Source organism: Lissotriton vulgaris, chromosome 8, assembly GCF_964263255.1.
Source record: "Lissotriton vulgaris chromosome 8, aLisVul1.2, whole genome shotgun sequence".
NCBI lineage: Eukaryota > Metazoa > Chordata > Amphibia > Caudata > Salamandridae > Lissotriton > Lissotriton vulgaris.
The window spans coordinates 1,143,479,768-1,143,499,738 of NC_141696.1; the positions used below are offsets into that span (position 1 = coordinate 1,143,479,768).

The following is a 19,971-nucleotide window of genomic DNA, read 5'->3' on the forward strand; positions in this document are numbered from 1 at the left end:
CAATAGAAAGAGTTCTCTGTGTTCCATTAACACACGCAGGGTCACCCGCACAATTGCTAATATTGGATGGAAAGATAATTGTGATGGGTAAAGCAAACATCTTCATTGCAAGATATAATGGAATTGCCACAAATTGGGATAAAGCTCTGAAGCTGAGAGATAGTAAAGCCAACATGTACTGTGAGCACTGAATTTCTTACATTTTTTATTTATTTAGGAGTTATATGTACTGCTGGCAAAACCTGAGGGATATCAGAGCACTTTACAGCAATGTTACAACACTTTTGAGACAAACAGGGTACAATAAAAATACAAATTCGAGAGTCTAGACACATTTTCAGTCAATCTCAGAGGAATTAAAAAGATAACAGTTTCAAGAGCTTAGTTATTCTCATGCCGCCTCCCCCTTCACCTCAGCCTCCAGCGGACCCAGCTCACGAGAGGCCTTCCATCAGTGTGCAGCTTCTCTCGCGCTGTCCGTCACTGGAACCCGCATATCACATTGCCCAAATATTTTCAGCTTCATGACTGACATGTAGCATCACTCAGGAACAACACCACATCACTCGGGGACACCACCCCATCACTCAGGGACACCACCCCATCACTCAGGGGCACCACCACGTCACTCGGAACACCACCATGTCACTCAGGGACACCACCACGACACTCAGGGACACCACCACGTCACTCAGGGACACCACCACATCATTCAGGGGCATCACCACATCACTCGGGGACACCACCATATCACTCAGGGACACCACCACATCACTCAGGGGCACCACTCAGGGGCACCACCACATCACTCGGGGACACCACCACATCACTCAAGGGCACCACCACATCACTCAGGGGCACCACCACATCACTCGGGGACACCCCCACATCACTCAGGGACACCCCCACATCACTCAGGGGCACCACTCAGGGGCACCACCACATCACTCGGGAACACCCCCACATCACTCAGGGACACCACCACATCACTCGGGGGCACCACTCAGGGGCATCACCACATCACTCAGGGACACCACCACATCACTCGAGGACACCACCACATCACTCAGGGACACCACCACATCACTCGGGAACACCACCACGTCACTCGGGACACCACCACGTCACTCGGGACACCACCACATCACTAGGGGACACCACCACATCACTCAGGGACACCACCACATCACTCAGGGGCATCACTCGGGGACATCACAACATCACTTGGGGACACCACCACATCACTCGGGGACACCACCACATCACTCGGGGACACCACCACATCACTCGGGGCACCACAACATCACTCAGGGGCACCACCACATCACTCAGGGACACCACCACATCACTCTGAGACACCACCACATCACTTGGGGGCATCACTCAAGGGCTCCACCTCATCTCTCAGGGGCACCACCACATCACTCGGGGGCACCACCACATCACTCTGGGACACCACCACCTCACTCTGGGACACCACCACATCACTCTGGGACACCACCAAATCACTCTGAGACACCACCACATCACTCAGCCCAACCACACCATCACTCAGCACCACAACAGCATCACTCAGCACCACAACAGCACTGTCCTTGCTTGCTACCAACAAGCACTGCCATACCCAATAGGACTCGCATTAGGAAAGTGAAAGCTATTGGCTTTGTAAATAACAATGCTATTAATTTATATATTTTCAAAGCCAACACATATTTAAAAAAATTGTCATTTACAATACCAATAGCTCACACTTTCCTAATGCGAGACCTATTGCATTGCAAATGCTTGTTCTTTTTGAAACCCACGTTGTTTTCTTCTAAGGAAAACGGGAGACATTAAAAAAATGCTTTATAGAAAATCAATCACAGGCATGGTGGTCTGCTGACCCTAGCAAGCCACCATCCCTATGATTTTTGCAATTCCCAATGGGTCGCAAACAGAGACTTACCTCATAAATATTAATGGAGCAGGTCTCTTTACGGCCCACTGGGAATCGCAAAAAACACTTTTTGGTGATCGCAAAATATTAACAACGTACATCTGCCTCTTAGGTGGTTTTTGCACATTTGTTCTTTGTCCATGTTCAAATTGTTAGGGGTGTACAGAAAATATAGCATTTTTTTGTGTAAACCCGACTACCAAAACTGGTCTTGGGACTGCCATGTATAACTCCATAATTCTGTTCTGTGTCGTACATCAGCTGTGGGTTTTCACAAACATTTGAACGTCCTAAATTTACCAGCTGTCTCTCCTCCATGAACGGAACTGTGTGTGCGCATGCACAAACATACCCATTTGATTTGTCTCTACTTGTTTGCAATTATTTTCACACCTTTTGGGCCCTCTCACACAACCAAACCTGCTTTATTATGCATCTGCTTAAAAGTAGCCATGATTAAAAGAAGATAGATGTTGGACGAATTTTGTAACTACATACAAAAGTGCTAGGCAGCAGCTTGTGTATGAAATGACAAATGCACCACTGGCACAGCTGAACAAGTTCTCCCCATTTCTTGCACTGAAGCAGTCTCATAAAACAGATGTCACCTGCGAAATAACTTTGCAGGTAAATTATAGAACATTTATGAATAAATAGTTGACAGGGGCGGATTGGCAGTGCGGGCATTCGGGAATCGGCCGAAGGGCCGCTGTTTCAGTGCCCTCTGTGGACCGTTTTTTTTCTCCCCTTTCCCAGTCAACAGAGAGTGCTCTCTGCTGTCTGCTCTCTGTCGACTGGGAAATGGGAGAAAAAAAGCGGCCACAGCACGGAGACAGAGACAGAAATGAAAGCGCTTCACTGTGCAGGCCATACAGAGATTATCAGCTGCGGCCTCTACTGCACCCTCTGCCCTGCAAAGCAATTACCCTGAGGGTGGCTGGGGAGGGGGTGATTGTTTACAAGAATCGGCCTCCCTGGGGGCCAGGTGTTTCTCAGGCCTTTTGAGCCATTTTCACCATGGCCCCCCTGGGGCCCACGCTAACACCTCGCCCACAGCCCCTCACATTTAGGGCACAGTGGGCGCGGAAGAATGGGTCTGGCTGTGGGGGCCAGGTGATGTTTTGAAAGCGCACAATCTGATGAGTCTCTTCTGTCTGCAACTCTGCGTACAAAGGCTCAGCTCACAATTATTGTGAAAAGGTGGGTGAGAGAGTAAGTGAAGGGATGGCTGGATGGATCAGTGAAAGGGTGAATGGATGAATGAAAGGGTGAATGGATTGATGATGAGAGAGAATGGGTGGATGGATGAGTGAAATGATGGATGGATTGATTAATTAATAAGTGAAAGTGTGAATGGATGAACAGATGTGTGAAAGGGTGGCCGTAAGGATGGATGAGTGAGTGAAAGGGAGGGTACATGGGCAAAAGATTGGATAGATGAGTGAAGGAGTGAAAGGATGGATGAGAGAAAAGATGGATGGATGATTGAAAGGATGGATGAGTGATAGGGTCAATGGATGGATGCATGAGTGGATGAGTAGATGGATAGTTGGGTGGATGGAAGGAAGGATGGATGGCTAAGTGAAAGGGTCGATGGAGAGAGAAAGGGAGAATGGATGGCTGAAAGGGTGAATAGGTGGAAGGATGAGTGACTGGGTGGATGGATAAGAAAGTGAAAGGATGGCTGGATGGGTGAGAGGGCAAATGGCTAGGTTGGGAAAGAGTATCTAACGACCTTGTGCAGGGCGTTAAGACTGCATGTAAGTATTCAGTTATCAGACCTGCAGTGCTCCTAGTCTTTACCAATGTTACTTGCTCTGTAAGCTTTAAAAGGCTTAATTTACTAAATATTTCTCTACGAATTAGACCTCAAAGAGTAACCAAATAGTGTTTCATGAAAGGGCACGCCCCTTGAATGTGGGCCACGCCCCTTAACTGTAGGCCATGCCCCTTAAATGTATGCCACGCCGCTTGAACGTGGGCCACTTTTTTCGTCAGTGCCCGGGCCAAATTGTGTTCCCAATCCGACCCTGATAGTTGAGAATGTCTTTCGTACAGATCGGCAAAATTGAAGAAGACAAATACAAGAGAGTTGTTTGAAGCTATAAATCCGACTAGGAAAAAGAAACATTCAGCCGTACCCTGGGGGAAGAGATGTCAGCAAGCAGAAGGACACGACCAGGTACTTGAGCTTCCTGAGCCGGTGCACGTCCCGCGGGATCTCTCTGATGGGGTTGTTTCTTAGCTTCAGTGCTTCGAGATTTTCGAGATCATAGATCTAGAACATAAAACAAAACGAATCTCAGCAGTGCAGGGATAAAACTGTCACAGGCAAAGCGATTTTTCAACTGTCACCAGTGAAGATATAGTAACAGAACCCAGCAGTCACCAAGGAGATATATAATTCTATTTTTTTTACAGTTCTATTCATTGGCATTTTACATTTTTACAATTAGAGCAATGCGACATGAGGTAACAGATTTAAAACACAAGTTAAACTTGTTCTCAGTGGATAAGACTTCTAGTTCGTTCATATCTAGATATTAACAGAGGACCACACAAGTGCTGATCACAGGAGATCTCCCCTTGTTTTTACGAAGGGAAGAAATACAAGAGAAAAGATAATATGACATTCAAGGTGAAATAACAAGCCAATTCTCTAATAAACATTGGGCAAAAATAGAAAACTAAAAATGCAAGGAAACTGGGATACATGCACAAAAAGGGACCTGGTCAACATCGCATCAGCCTCCTCCAAATCCCGTGGGTGGCGACCTTCCATCACCTGGACTATAGGGAGGGGGGGGGGCTGTGCCAGATGCCCATTTCCAGGCGGTTTACTCCCAGGTTCAGGACATATGCCCTCTCAAACCAGGACCATACTCACCCATCCCACCTGTTTGGTGGGGGGGGCCTGTACCCCTCCATTCAATACTTCTGGGCAGAACCCTGGGGCTAAGGTCCAATGCATGCCCCTCTACTCATCTGTCAGCTATCTGGTTACCCAGGTCCCCTGGAACTCCGCTTCCTCCTCCTCAGGTGTGTCATCACTCATCTCTGGGTCATCCCCGGGGTCATTCTCCAGATGTTCCCATGTCTCTAACACTTCCGTCCATAATTCTGCTATAGGGTGGATCCTCACCCCTCAAGCCTCTTCCCAATGAACCCAACACTACCAGACACAACTTTTGAGAAGGCAAGGAAGCCGTCGCCAAATGGATGAAAACAGCTGCCTACAACTAAACACCAACAAAATGGAAGTGCTCATCATGGGCCTACACCCCGACACTTGGAACGACACTGGGTGGCCCCCGCCCTCGAAAGCCCACCCACCCCCACTGACCACGCATGCAACCTGGGAATCATTCTGAACTCAGAGCTCAAATGGACTGCCAGATCAACTCGGTCTTGTCCTCCTGCTTCCACATCCTTCGCCTCCTACGTAAGACCTTCAAAAGGATCCCCCTCGAACACAGAAAGACAGTCACTCACGCCCTGGTTGCCAGCAGACACGAATACGGCAACGCACTCTATGCCGGAATAAACGAAAACCTCACCCGCAAGCCACAGAACATCCAAAACGTCGCCGCAAGACTGGTCCTCAACATGCCAAGACACTGCCACATCTTCCAGCACCTGCGCACACTCCACTGGCTCCCCATTGAAGCTAGAGTCACCTTCAGGATGCTCACCCACACTCACAAGGCCCTCCACGACACCAGACCAGCATACCAGAACAGCCGACTCAAATTCCACGCACCTCAAAGGACCCTCCGATCAGCCCAGTTCTCCCGCTCCTTCTCCTTCCTCGCGGCCAGAGCCTGGAACGACCTTCCGCTCCACCTCAGACAGACAACATCGCTCCCCATCTTCGCAAGAAACTTCAAAATTTGGCTCTTCGACAGACCCCCTCCTTGATGGACTGGAACCCGCAAACCTCCCCCCCAGCGCCTTGAGACCTTTACGGGTGAGTAGTCACGCTTAACAAACACATTGATTTATTGATTGATTTCCTGGACCGACAACTTTTCTTCAGCTCTTGCCCACTGGGTTACGTCTGCCCTCCAGGCCTGGACTCTTGGTCCTACTGCCAATTTCCAGGTCATAGCTATTCATCATCTTGCTAACACTAGGGCTAGGTCCATAAACCTTGTGCCAACTTTACTTGAGGACGGTCGTGGAATGAATCCCAAAATACAAGCATCCAGGGATCAGGGGTGGGGGAGCGCCCCAGAGTGGAGTCTAGGGCAGAAAGCACCTCTTACCCATAGGGTTGCAATCTAGGGCAACACCCCACCATATGAGCAAAGTCAGCGTCTAAGTGTTCACATCTAGGCCAGGGGTCACTGCCATACACCACTTGGATTCTATGCGGTGTCATGTCTCATGCTCGTAGAGATTTTTTGGGGGAGGCTAATATACTCTGCCACCCAGGGTCTGTTAGCTCATGCTGCAGGATCCAAATCCATTTATTTTGCAAGGTAGTTAAAGGACAGCGGAACATACCCGAGAGGAATCGGTAAAACCAAGTCACTATGGCGTCTAGCTGTGCCCATCGAGACCAATAACTGCAGGACAGTATGAGTCACAGGTTCCTCCCAGTCTCCGTCCCACAGGTACCGAAACACTTGTGTCAATGCCTCATATGTAGGGAGCTGGCCTGACGGCAAATTATAACATTCAATCAGGCCATCCAGTGGAAGCAAGGTGCCCCGTTGATAATAGTCCCAGATCCTAACCAACCCAGCTTCTATCTAGGCTGATAATTGCCCAGCAGTAAAATATGAAAGGGGTTCGCCATGAGGAATCCACACCAAGGGCAGAGCTGGCACATACAGTTGAGTCTCCAAGATTTTTCGGATGCATCTGCTCCAGTATTTCAGCGCCGCCAACAGTACGCCTGGGTGTTGGACAGCGGTTGATGGGCAAAGCAGTTTAGCCAGTGGAGTTTACGTGTGTGCTGACAGCTCAGTTATCCCCAGTTCCTCTTGGTTAGTCCCATCCAACAGCAGTGTAATCCGCTGGAGCTGGGATGCCAGGAAATAAAGATCGAAGTCCGGGGCACCTAAGCCCCCTTCATCGGGAGGTTTCCAAGGGATAGCCAGGAACACCCTAGGCTGGCTCCCATGCCATAGCAGGTCTCGTAACAAGGTGTCCAGTTGTTTGAGGCATGAGGCCAGCACTCCCACTGACAAGTTTGTGAAGAAATATAGGCGCCTCAGGAGCATAGCAATTTTAGAGAGTGATACCTGGGCCATGAGGGGCAGCTTAAGTAAGCACCAGAAGGGAACACAAGAGCTCAGGGAGAAGAGAGCCCTCCCCAAATTGCGGTCTCAGAGGTCCTCCAATGTGTGAAATATCTGGATCCCCAGATACCTAAAAGAGGTGGGTGACAGCATCAGGTCCGGAGGAAGACCCAGCGGTCTCTTCGCCCTGGGAGAAACAGGGTCTTGGTCTTATTAGCCCAGAGGCCGGACACCATTTCAAAAATCCTGCAAGAACTCCAGGGCTCTGGTAATGCCAGAGGTGCCATCCCACAGATAAAGGAGTATGCCATCTGCGTAGAGGGAAATTTTAAGTTCCCGACCCTCAGCCGTCACATCGCTGCGCCGACCCTCCTGTCTGAAGAGCCAGGGCAAACAGCAGTGGGGACAGCGGGCATCCCTGCCTCTTATCCTTACATACCCGATATTGTGGGAGAGCGTGGCGCCAGTCTTGACTCTGGCCGTCGGGTCAGTGTATAGCAATTCAACCCACTTGACCCAATTCTCTCCCAGACTCATCTATGTCATCACATTGAAAAAAAAATCCCATCAGACTGTGTCAAACCCTTTTTCGAGGTTCTTTGACATCAGTAGTGCGTACTGGTTTGTGAGGACTTCAGGGTGATACATCACATGATAAAGTCGCCTAATATGGTGGGGAGTGTTACAGGTGGGAATATATCCGCTCTGGTTTGCATGTACTAATGTCGACAGGTATGGGAGTAAATAGTGAGCCAACACCTTACTAAGGATCTTGAAGTGTAGGTTCAACATAGCGAGGGGGCGGAACTCAGTGACCCATGCTCCTTGGGCAGGGGAATAACCACTGCCTTGATAGTGGAGCCCGGGAGGGTACCAAGCTGCCAAGAGTCTACGTATTACTTTTCAAGCTGCTGGGTTAAGGTCCCGGCGTAGGTGGCATAGAACTCGGTCGGGAGGCCATCAGGGCCCGGTGTTTTGTCTCTCTCCGATCCTTTGATAGCTGCTCGGATCTCCTGGACAGTTATGGGGCCTCCCAAGTCCTTGAGTTCTTCAGGTAATCTATTCAGTAGTATGGTTGCCAAAAAGGCAGACCGAGCCTCCATGAGAGAGGTACAAGAGCAGCTCACAAACCTTCATGATAAGTGCAGAACTCCCTATTAATGGAGGTGGGAGAGTACAAGAGCTGACCCTCCCCTCGCCGGATGTGTCTATTAGGGGACCCCCGAGATTCCGGCCTAATAAGCCATGCCAATAATCGGCCCGACTTCCCTTCCGGGTCATGTGCCCTAGTGATATATCGCTTATAATCGGGATTGCGTACCCTTCTCTTTGGTAGCATTGAATTGTTCTCTCGTCTCCGGAACCTCATCTAGTATTTCTGTCCGGGTACCAAGGGCAGTGTTCTGGGTATGCAATCTGTACTCCAGGATCCGGAATTCCTTATTCAACTCCTTCTGAGTACCAGCTGTTTGGCCAATGGCTCCACTTCACGACCTTAAAGGCCTAACATTCTATTACACTTGATAATGCGGAACACTGGTTATTAGTGAAGTAGTTTGAGATCGCCACCGCCAAGGAATTACGATAGCATGCATCCTCCAGAGAGGCCAGGTTGAACCAGCATGTAGGGGCAGGTGGGCACTCCCCCATCGGTGTAAACACCAACAAAACGGCTGTAATCAGATAAAGTGGGACCTAGCTCTTCAGAGTGGACAATGTTTTGGGTAAGTCTTTGGGGGCACACAAAACGATCTATTTGAGTGTGTAGGCTATGGACATGAGAGAAATATGAGAAGTCATGTTCTTCCCTGTGTTGTGTCCTCCAGATAGCCACCAACCCCCAGTGTCTCACCCAGTCTCGCAGTCCCTCTGCCAGCTTACCCACTGTCGTCCCTATAAGCGGGGGAGGTGAGCGGTCAAGTTGTACATCTAGTACACAATTTAAGTCTCCCCCTAGCAGTAAGCTATCAAGGGGCAGGCCAGCTATGTGAGTGGAAAGGGAGCGAAAGAAGGTAATCTGGTCCTGATTCGGGGTATAGATGCTCCCTAATGTAATTAGAATTTCTTTCCCAAACAATCTGCCCTCCAGAAGGACATATCTGCCTTTCCTGTCTATAATTGAGTGGGTGAGCTCAAACGCTGTGTCCCAGCCCTTATCCTTATCAAAGTCCCCCTATGGTATGCGGAGTAAGAAGTGGCATAAAGATGGCCCCGCGATCTACATTTCAATCTACCTCAACCCCAACTAAGGGGATCATTAGGATGGCGGAGGAGATCCGCCCGCCATCCCAACTTGATTTACCCCCGCCATATTATTATGGCGGGGGGTTTCGCGGCGGATGGAAAGTCCGTCTGCCGCTTTACCGCTTGTCCGCAATCGATACGATTGCTGGCCGGGCGGAGCTCTGGCATAATATGGTGGTGGTGCCTGGAAGGCAGCGCCATCCATATCATGATGCCTGGTTGAAAAGGCATGGAAAGGCTGGCGGGGATGTGTTTGGCTGCCTGTTGCGGGCCCCCAGGAGGCATGGGGGTGCACTTAGGGGGTACCAATGATACCTCCATGCACAACATGTCAATATGGCATTGCGGCGGGTGCTGCTGTAAGCAGCACCCTCCGCAATGTCATATCTGCGGAATGCGACCGCCAGAGTGGCGGGTCTCAGCACCGCAAGGATGGCCGGTGGATTGAAGTCCTCCCGCCATCCTAATGGGCTTCAAAATGTGTCTCCTGGAGCATGGCCACTAGCACTCCCTCCGTCTGAGATACGTATAGATATCATGTCCCTTGGAGGCCGATAACATCTCCCTGATATTCCATGACATAAACATCAATGCATGGCTGGGGTTAGATATCATCCCCTGGGTCCCCCCTCCCCAAAACCTCCAGCCCAATAGCAGGTCGTGTGTTCCTTGTGCCAACAAAAAGAAAAAGGGAAAAGAGAGGCATGAACGATCCCCAATGATAACTTCCCAACCCAAGGGCAGCTCAGCAACAGCTGGCTGTCCGAACTGATTAAGACAAATATAGTCTAAGTGAATACCTCCCCCAGTGAGACTATAAAGGCATCGATGTGAGGGGCAGGTTAAGAGGGGTGTACCAACATCGTGCAGTACCAGCCCAACACATGTTTAACAAACCAAAGTTCTCCCGGCTAGCAATCTGCACCACCGACCATGGGGTCCATTCAAGGAACATCAGAGGGTTTGCCTTAGACCCAACCCCTTTCCCCTTCCTTTAACCCAGTCACCTCCCGTTTTTGCATCAGCAGAGCTACACATAACAAAAAAATATCAAACCAGGTCGTCTGCTGTCTGGGTGTTACCACAGGGAGTCCAGTCTCATCTCCATGTGAGGACACTGAATCAGACCTCACTAATTTATGTTCAGAGGAGTCCACTCCTAAGGTCTTCCTATGCGCAGACCCAATTTCCGCCACCGCCTGCATCGCTGCTGCTTGTTCCAGTTCGGTCGGTGAGGAAGACGGTCTGCTCCTGGGGCTACCACACACAGCCCTACGTGGGGACCTGCGCACCCTCTGTCTGGGTGACAATGATCTCGAGTGCGCTGTCGGGAGGACAGTTCCCACCTTGTAGGCCTGTAGCCAAGCCCAGGCCGACTCTGGATCCTCACAAAATATGTAGAGCCATCAAAAGCTATCTGGAGCTTGGAGAGGAACATCAGGGAGTATTGAATATCATTGTCACGGAGGGCCTTCTTAACCTCCCAAAAAGAGGACCTTCTGGCTAGCAACACTGCCGTAAAATCCAGGAATATGGAAACCCTAACATTTCCCACGGCAAAGGAGCCTCCAAACGTGCCCTCTGCAGTATGATATCTTGGTCACTGTAGTGCAGCAACCTGGCCACCACCTGTTTGGGGGGCCTGCCTGGGAGCAGCGGTCAAGACGGGGCCTGGTGGGCCTGTTCCAATGCAAAAAAGGAAGTCAGTAGGCCCGGCGCTAACTCTGTTCGCGGCATATCACCGTTTTCAGCACCCTACGAGAGGCCATCCACATTGTTGCGTCTGTTGTGACTTTCTGCATCCTCTGCACATCGTCAAGAAGCTGAACTCTGTCTCTCAGTTCGGACATTTGGCTTGCAAGTGTCATACATTCAGGTTTGACTTTCTTGATGGTGGTGTCAACACCCTTGACTCAATCCGCCAATTGATGGTGTTCCGTCCACAATAGGCCAAGGCTCACGGACACTGTGCCTATGTCCTATTAAAGGGTGGACTCAGTATCAGTTATAGCCACTAGAATCTTGTCCACAGGGTATCCACCAGCTCAGGGCGAAACAATACCCCACAGGTGTAGGTGTGGTGTGGTATGTAGGTTTCAGTCCCTCAAGAAGTGTTATTGTGGTGCAGGTGAGGGTACCATGAGTGTCCACTATTCGGCAGGGGCCCCTACTTATGGTATGCACCCAGGGGTCCAGGCCCCTGGCTCCTGAGGTGGAGACAGTAGAGGTGGAAATATCTCTTGCCGACACTTTTTGCACCCATGTAGCGCAGTCACCTCAGGCTTCCGTAGCAGATGCTGTCCTCCCACTGTGACTCCGGTAGACTTTTAGGGCACCCGCTCCCCCAGCGCTGCTTCGTAAAGCGGCCAGCCCCCTCCAGGGCCCCAGGCCACAGTGCCATATGAAGGTCACAATGTCCCCCCTCCTACCGTGCCTGTCCTGGCGGTATCAAAAGGGTTTGTCGCCGCCCAAGGCCTCCAAAAGGTGGGCCCCTCACCCCAGGTCCTCTCGTAGATGCTGCAAGTATAAACTCCGGGACATATCCCCACAGCAGGGGCTAGAAGGTGTAGCGGGTACGTCACTGCTCAAGTGATTCAGGCAGCTCCGGTAGCAACTCACGCACACTGGGGCTGCGACACCATCATGTGCCTCATCGCAGACACTCCACAACCTGGGGCAAACAGTGCGGCTCTCTCAGCAGGGGCAGGCCGGGTAGGCCCTTGCACAGCCTCCATGCAGGGGATCCATCCAAAAGCAGGGCACCACGGCCACTTGCGGTGTGCATCTGCACAGGCAGGTGAAAGTTGGCGACCTCTTGGGGCAGGGCTGTCTCCACAGCAAGGCCGTTCCACTGTGCGTGTTGTCCAAGCACCGGTTCCGTGCCCCGGGCTTCACAAAGGTATCTGGTCCAGGGGGTCAGTGCTGCTCCCCTGTCCGGACCCACTGCAGGCCCTCAGCAGTCTCCACCTGTGCGGACCGAGGCCGTCATAAGGCCACCTTTGACTCAGGGTATATTTTGAGGGTGTTTAACCCCTTCGATGCTGATGACGAGCTCAGCTCGTCATCACCCACGGGTGGCGTGTGCTGATGACGAGCTGAGCTCGTCATGTATCGCGGTAATTTAAAACTTGCCGCACAGCGCAAAAATCGCCGCAGCAGCGATGCGGTTAAATGACTACAGCAAATGGAAAGCTGAGGTTCAAAGCTTTTTTTGCACCTTACCCTTGGTAACCCAGCGAAGGTATGACCAAGCTTGTAGTAATACTTTTAAAAGAACAATGGTTCGAGGTAGGCCTTATGAGGTCCTTAGAAGAGAGTAGAACAAAAGCGAGTATTTAATAAATCGCTAGGGAGCAAAAAGTAGTAGGTACAGGTAGGAGTTTTTATTTTACTCTTTTTTCTTAAGGATATACATAAATAATTATACTGTATTGCAGGTGCTCAAGTGAATAGTACGGTGCAGGATGTGACATAAGTGATCAAAGTGAACGGACTGTCACACAAACACAACAAGGATAAAAACACAACAATTATATACAGTAGAACGAGTGAAATTCCTTGGGTAGGTCGACGGCGTTTCGATCTACATAGCTTTAGATCATCATCAGGACAGATGAGCCTCCTGAAACTTGCCGAGGAATTTGGGCAAGGATGGTTTTTGGTCAGTACAGCTGATTGGATGTCGCTGTTCTCAAGAGAATACTGCTGTTAATGAGTTTCTCAGTGAGGTGATTCGAGTAGCGCTCAGTCACTTCTACTTAGACGAGGGTCCTACTTGAATTGGAAAGGTTTAACCGAGTTTAAACAGAATTAGTATAGGGGGGTTCTGTTAGCGCGTTCGTCGCTATGGCACTAGGAAGATATTGGCGCCTGAAATTAATCTTGGCAGTTCAGCGTGGCAGGAAAGGGGGGTCCGAGTACCTCTTTCGCAGTTGCTCACGTGAGCTCACGTGAGGTTTAAACTCGGTTAAACCTTTCCAATTCAAGTAGGACCCTCGTCTAAGTAGAAGTGACTGAGCGCTACTCGAATCACCTCACTGAGAAACTCATTAACAGCAGTATTCTCTTGAGAACAGCGACATCCAATCAGCTGTACTGACCAAAAACCATCCTTGCCCAAATTCCTCGGCAAGTTTCAGGAGGCTCATCTGTCCTGATGATGATCTAAAGCTATATAGATCGAAACGCCGTCGACCTACCCAAGGAATTTCACTCGTTCTACTGTATATAATTGTTGTGTTTTTATCCTTGTTGTGTTTGTGTGACAGTCCGTTCACTTTGATCACTTATGTCACATCCTGCACCGTACTATTCACTTGAGCACCTGCAATACAGTATAATTATTTATGTATATCCTTAAGAAAAAAGAGTAAAATAAAAACTCCTACCTGTACCTACTACTTTTTGCTCCCTAGCGATTTATTAAATACTCGCTTTTGTTCTACTCTCTTCTAAGGACCTCATAAGGCCTACCTCGAACCATTGTTCTTTTAAAAGTATCTCTTTACCCCAGGTTCTACTGTATGGGGTTCCCTTGTTTATAACAAACAAGCTTGTAGTAATGGCATACCACTACTTTAAGGACTGGGTGGTCTGAGGAGAACTCAGCGCATACAGCCATAAGGAGGTGGTGCACAATTCAGTTATAAGTACATACCCAGGATTGCCATATGACTCAATACCACAAGAAATCAGGGTTCCAGACGTGGTCTTTCTTATTTTCAGCTGTGATAGTCCAATAGGTTAAATTAACAGAAAATAAGACCACAAGTCTCACTCTCAGAATGCACAATTTTGACAAATGGGAGTCAAGGATGGAAGGGAAGGGGTCCATGCAAAATGATGTAATATATCTGATAACATGCGTATACATAATTTGCTATTGAGGAGAAAGGTCCTCTCTAATGTATGGGGGAACTGAAATACTAAAAATATATAATTTGTTTGTCAACAAAACTAAGATCTTTGGTTTTTAGATAGCATATTTGGAAATGTGTTTCTTCAAGCAACACCTGTCACTATGTAATCTCCTGATTACCAGACTACTTGATGAGTGCCACCCTTGAGACCATGACAGCATTTGCTCCAAATCCATGGTCTTCACCATCAGCACACGATAACACCTCACAAGTGCTTGCTGTGTGCCCTCCCCATAGACAACACCTTCTTTTACCCCATCCTTTCTCCCAGCTCACTCCCTTCCCTGCAGGCAAGCAAGCACCCATGAACTGACTATTGCCTGAAATCATGCCATCCTGCTCTAAGATTATCCCATGACATTCAGGAGTCTCCTTGCCATGCTGTCCCCAAGCTTCGCACTGTTGTGTTGTTAAAGCATAGTTGGAAGAATTACTTGGTTAATTCAAACAAAATGGAACTGTTTTAGATCCAATTTTAAAGAAAATGTAAGTGCTTTTTGTATATAGACGATCAATCATGTCAGTGTACAGTTGGCATAATGTAATTTCAAAGTAAAATGTGAACAATGTAACATAATTAGTTGTAGAGAGCATTGTCAGGACTGATTGGATGCAACCACGCTTACTTTTATTTTTAGTGCAGCCATATACTGCATTTGGAGGACAACTTATACATTGGCCAAACATGAACATGTTTGAAGGTGATGCTCCTATTAAGAGCGGTCCATATAATATAGGTTTTAGGTAATATTATTAGGACATTTAAGAGTGCTTTGTTAGAGACTTTTATGGTCTGCCTAAGATGCCTCACATAGCCTCCATGACTGTAAAGAGAAAGAGAGGAAATGCACTCCTTTAGCCACTGCTTGATGACATGTCAAAAGTGAAATATACGTGGCCGCCACAATCACTCGTACACTTTCGTCCGGTTTTTATCTTTCCTAAGCCCGTCTGATCACATGACCCGCCATGGGCCAATTAACTTTATTTCAGATGGCTTGTTTAAACTTCACTCGCAACTTTCGCCACCACACGCGATACCACAACCAAACGAAGGAACCATTCTTTTATCAAGTAAGTCGGTCTTGTCACCGCCATGTGAACATTTATAGTTCTAGCCAGAAAGCCGTACGCCTCAGGAACGCTATGTTTACGTGTATTTCACTTTTTTTGTTTCAGCCACATCGCGCATGAAACTTTAAAACCTCCCTTGTAAGTGTACGCTACTGCATGACTTCTCGTTCACCCGCACGAGCACCTCAGCGTTTTTCACCTTGTTTGAATGAATACACGCGGCAATGTGCGCTCAAATATGCTTATATTATACATATTAGTGATTGGCTATATCTGTCTTTGATTTTATAGAGCTCCCAGATAAAGGGCTGGGTAGCCCGAAATGCATTGGAGCATGAAAACCATTATGATGAACTTCAATGTTTGAACAGCATACATTATGAACTTTAAATTTTGTTGATATGATTTGAAACATTCATGAACATCATTTGAAAATAAAATGATACACTAAGCAAGAACAAGTATTGGAGTCTGATATACAGAACCAAAAGGAGTGCCCAACTAGCAGGGATGCATACATAATCGATGTATGCACACACGTAGCAGCTATTTCCAAACGTGACGGACAGACACGCCACCTGCAGGAGCACCCCACCATATACAACTTACACTAATCGCAAAAGCCCTCTCACAGACCGCTGTGCACCTCGTCTATCCTTGTGAATTCTACAATATGTATATAGCCCCACTAGCCTTATCACTACAGCACATGGGGGCCTAATTTTACACGCACGCTGACAAAATGGAGTTCTTGTTCAAACTGATCTCTGAAACTTCAAAATCCACAACCCAACTGTCGACATTCAGAAAGTTCCATGTTATGTTTGGCCCTGGATGGCTTCAAATTTTCTAAAAATGGAAGCCCCAAAAACCAAAGTAGTAATCACCAAGAATTTTATCCAGAAATGGGACCCCTCTTTTGGCCAGATGTCATGGGCCTTATGCTTTCTTCAGTGAACTCAGTGAAAAATCTGGAAGTATTTTGGATGCTTGTCTATCTCTTGATTTATATATATCTGAGGTCACCAGTACTTGTTTTTGACATCTGAAGCTCTTAAATATTATATGACATGTATTTCTCTGTGTTACCATAAGCAAGTGATCATCTTTTTTATTCAGTCACATTTAGTCAATGCAAACGTATGTTACGTAGCCCTTCCCAAGAAATTGATAAAATGATTACAACTAATGCATCGGCTAGCCTTATTGCGAAGAGGCCCTTCAGAGATCAAGTCCCTCCTATTCTCTGTCAGTTACGCAGGCTACCAACAGCATGCAAAATTCAATTTACAACCTTCCTTATTGTTCACAAAGTAGTCCAGGGTAAAGCTCCCCTTATTCTTTCTGCCAGCTCCTCCTCCCGAGTTCTACGAGTAGGAGCCAATCGCACTTGGCGAAAGAGCTTTTTGTGTGCAGCAGTCAAAGAATAGAGCGCTTTACTTTTCCAACTTTGTTCACACACACTCCTTTGACCGAATTTTAAACAATAACTTAAAAACCTATTAACTCAAATGATAATATGATGCATTTTTTTTTAAATTACTTCATTGCTTCTTATGTTGGATTAACTAATTAAGCACCAAGAATGTTATAGTGTTTTAAAAGTACAGAGAAGATATAACTTAGAATATCATCAGGCCTGTGTTTGAGAGCACACCGGAGTAGCACATATATTCCACCCTGTTACTTCTAAGAGAGCCCTACAGCAACTTATGTTCTGGACTTAAGGACTCTGAGCATTTGTTTGGTCACCCCTTAAAAATTACTTCTTGCAAAGGCATGCAGCCTCTGATTCCTCCAGGGACTTCCTGTTGTAATATGACCCAAAGGACGCATATTACTATGTGGTGATGGTCATTATGATGAACTGCTGCTTATACCGTGAGCAAGGTGAATGCACCGAAACGCGTTGGAGAGGCTGACATTGTTATGCTTTGGATTGCATTTAAAGGACTGTATCTTGTACATGAGTGCACTCTCCTTTCTTTCTCAGGGCTTTGTGAGAAGACACTGTAAATAAAATTCTGGCATAGCCCAATGCCCTGTGAGTCTGCACCACCTCCAAAACAGCTTTGTATTGCATGCCCTACGGCAGTGAGGACAGTGGGATGGCGCTACATGCTATTGTAGATTTCTGTGTTTGAGGGCCTTTAGTAGGGCTGGTGATTGGATGTCTGAACCTTATCAGTATTTCCACAGGAACCATCAGTGGTTTTGATTTGATTGTTTTAAACTACCGGAACCATAATGCATCGCAGATAATCTGATTGTGGAAGCTCATTTAAGGGAATGGAAATGTTATAAAAACAGGTGTGATGGTTTAGGTCATTATGGTGAACTGCCGCTTATACCCATGATCAAGGAGAATGCACCGAAACACGTTGGGGAGGCTGACATTATTGTGCTTTGGCTTGCATTAAACGGACTGTATTCAGTGCATGAGTGCACTCCCCTGTCTTTCCCAAGGCTCCGTAAGAAGAAACTGTATATCTATATCTGATAAATAAACAAATGGATTTCTGAAATGTTACAGATGTAAAGCCTGTAAAACTGGGAAAAGCAAAAAAACTATTACGGATCACAATAATCGGATGATAACCATCAGAAAAAGAATTACCTGTGAATCCCTATATGTGGTCTACATCATAGAATGAGAGTGTGGCTTGGAATATTTCTGTCCATTAAAAAAGAGAATTTTAGAACACCTTCGAGAATTACAAAACAGATATACTAGCTACACAATTGTAAAACACTATAAGAGACACCACATCTGTGAAAGGAAAGCCATGCGGTATTATGGGATCAACATGATCATCAGAATTGACAGAAGTGGTGATAGAACGCGCACACCACCAATTGTAATCCAAATGCATCATCAGACTAAAAACAAAGATTTCCTTTGGGTTAAATAAGGATGAGAATGAAATGTACATTTATAAAATAAAATGCACAATGGATTAGGGCTCCATATTCAATAAAAACGAGAGATCTTACAAGTCCAGAAACATTTTTACTGTATAAAATGTTTTTACTATGTACAAGGGCCACTAAGGAATTAAAGAAATTAACAGCTGACTAACATACCACCATAAAAGAATGCCACCATCAAAATGAACTATGGTTAGTCACTGAGGCTGGGATGAACAATGGTCTATAATCACTATGGTTAATTTGTGATTACTAAAATGAATTACCATACTTTTTAAGACGTTGAAACATTGTGAATAAAGTGAATATTATGTTCTGGGAAAGAAATGATGCTGCATAGCATAAGATCGCAAATCATTTTGCGAAACACAAATAAGAACTTGTTCAGTAGTATTTGTAAATATATGTATGTGTTTGTATTTCTGTCTTGAAACCATAGTTCCTAGAAGGCATCATAATGGGCTAAAAGGGCAAGAGTACAAAATTAGAGAGACAACGGACTTGTAAAATCCGTTCCGCTCGCGGATTTTGCGGATTTTCGGTAAATTCGCAATCCGCGAGATTTGCGAATTTCCCGCAAAGTCTGCAAATTCGCACGCAGCTGATTTATTTTTTCTTGGTGATACAATTTTGCGGCGCGCGGCGTTTACTTCCCCTCATTCATCGTTTGCCGAGTTATTTTTCTTGATATTTTGCGAGTGCTGCGCCATTTTGGATCTTGCTGCGGGATCCCGCGGGAATTTTGCAAGCGCGATTACGTAATCGCGGCTTGCCAACTTGTACAGCGAGAGTTTGTCAACGCGAGTACGCCGTGATCACGTATCGCGGTACTTCGCAATTGCGAGCTTGGAGATGCGGCGAGCAGCAACAATCTCGCACTCGCGAAAATACAAAATTTGCAATTCTGCACAAGAAATCCACCAGCAAGCAGCATAAACCTTCTGGAAATGATGATTTTTATCTGAATAACTCCTCAGGTTGACATTTGCCTGCACTTTTTTTGCGAGGAGTCCATTTTGGGGAGGGGGGGGGGTGGGAGGAAGGAAGTGCCCCACAGTCTTCAACTTCCTGTTCCTGTCCAGCAGGCTCCTCCCAGTGCTTTGTCCATCTCCTGGTCACTTTTCATTTGGATCTGGAGCTGGAAGGATTACTTTTTGTGGATGCTGCTGGATATTTGGATTTGAGGCCTTTTTGACTTTCTTTGGATCACTTTTGGATTAGAAATTTCACAAGTAAGTTTGTTTGGGGCATTACAGTTGCTGCAACTACAATTTTGGAATTTTCGATTTTTGGGCTGTTTTGGGGCCTTTTGCCCAGGGGTACTCAGTGGTGGGTGCACTGAGTCTTTCTGTGGGGTGTTTTGAATTTAAACATCATGGAGGGGCTGGATGGCTTGGGATTGTGCTGATTTTTCTGTGATTTTCGTTTTTTTGGCCTGTTGTGGCCTTTTCACCCGGGGTAGTGAGTGGTGCATGGGCCTAGTCTTTCTGTGGGTTGTCTTGAATTTAAACATCATGGAGGGGCTGGATGGCTTGGGATTGTGCTGATTTTTCTGTGATTTTCGTTTTTTTGGCCTGTTGTGGACAGACCATGTGGTTGGGGGCCATTTTGAGTGCTGCTA

The 19,971-nt window shown here is 47.1% G+C and overlaps 1 protein-coding gene across 2 annotated transcripts in view; it reads right to left on the reverse strand.

Annotated features, from left to right (window-relative positions):
* The window catches only part of LRRC63 (leucine rich repeat containing 63), a 467,503-nt gene that overhangs the window by 77,310 nt on the left and 370,222 nt on the right, over window positions 1-19,971 (reverse strand). For both annotated transcript variants that reach the window (XM_086935002.1, XM_086935001.1), the window contains exon 9: window positions 4,081-4,217. In XM_086935002.1, coding sequence (XP_086791128.1) covers window positions 4,081-4,217 — 137 coding nt within the window. The remainder of the gene's footprint in view (window positions 1-4,080; window positions 4,218-19,971) is intronic.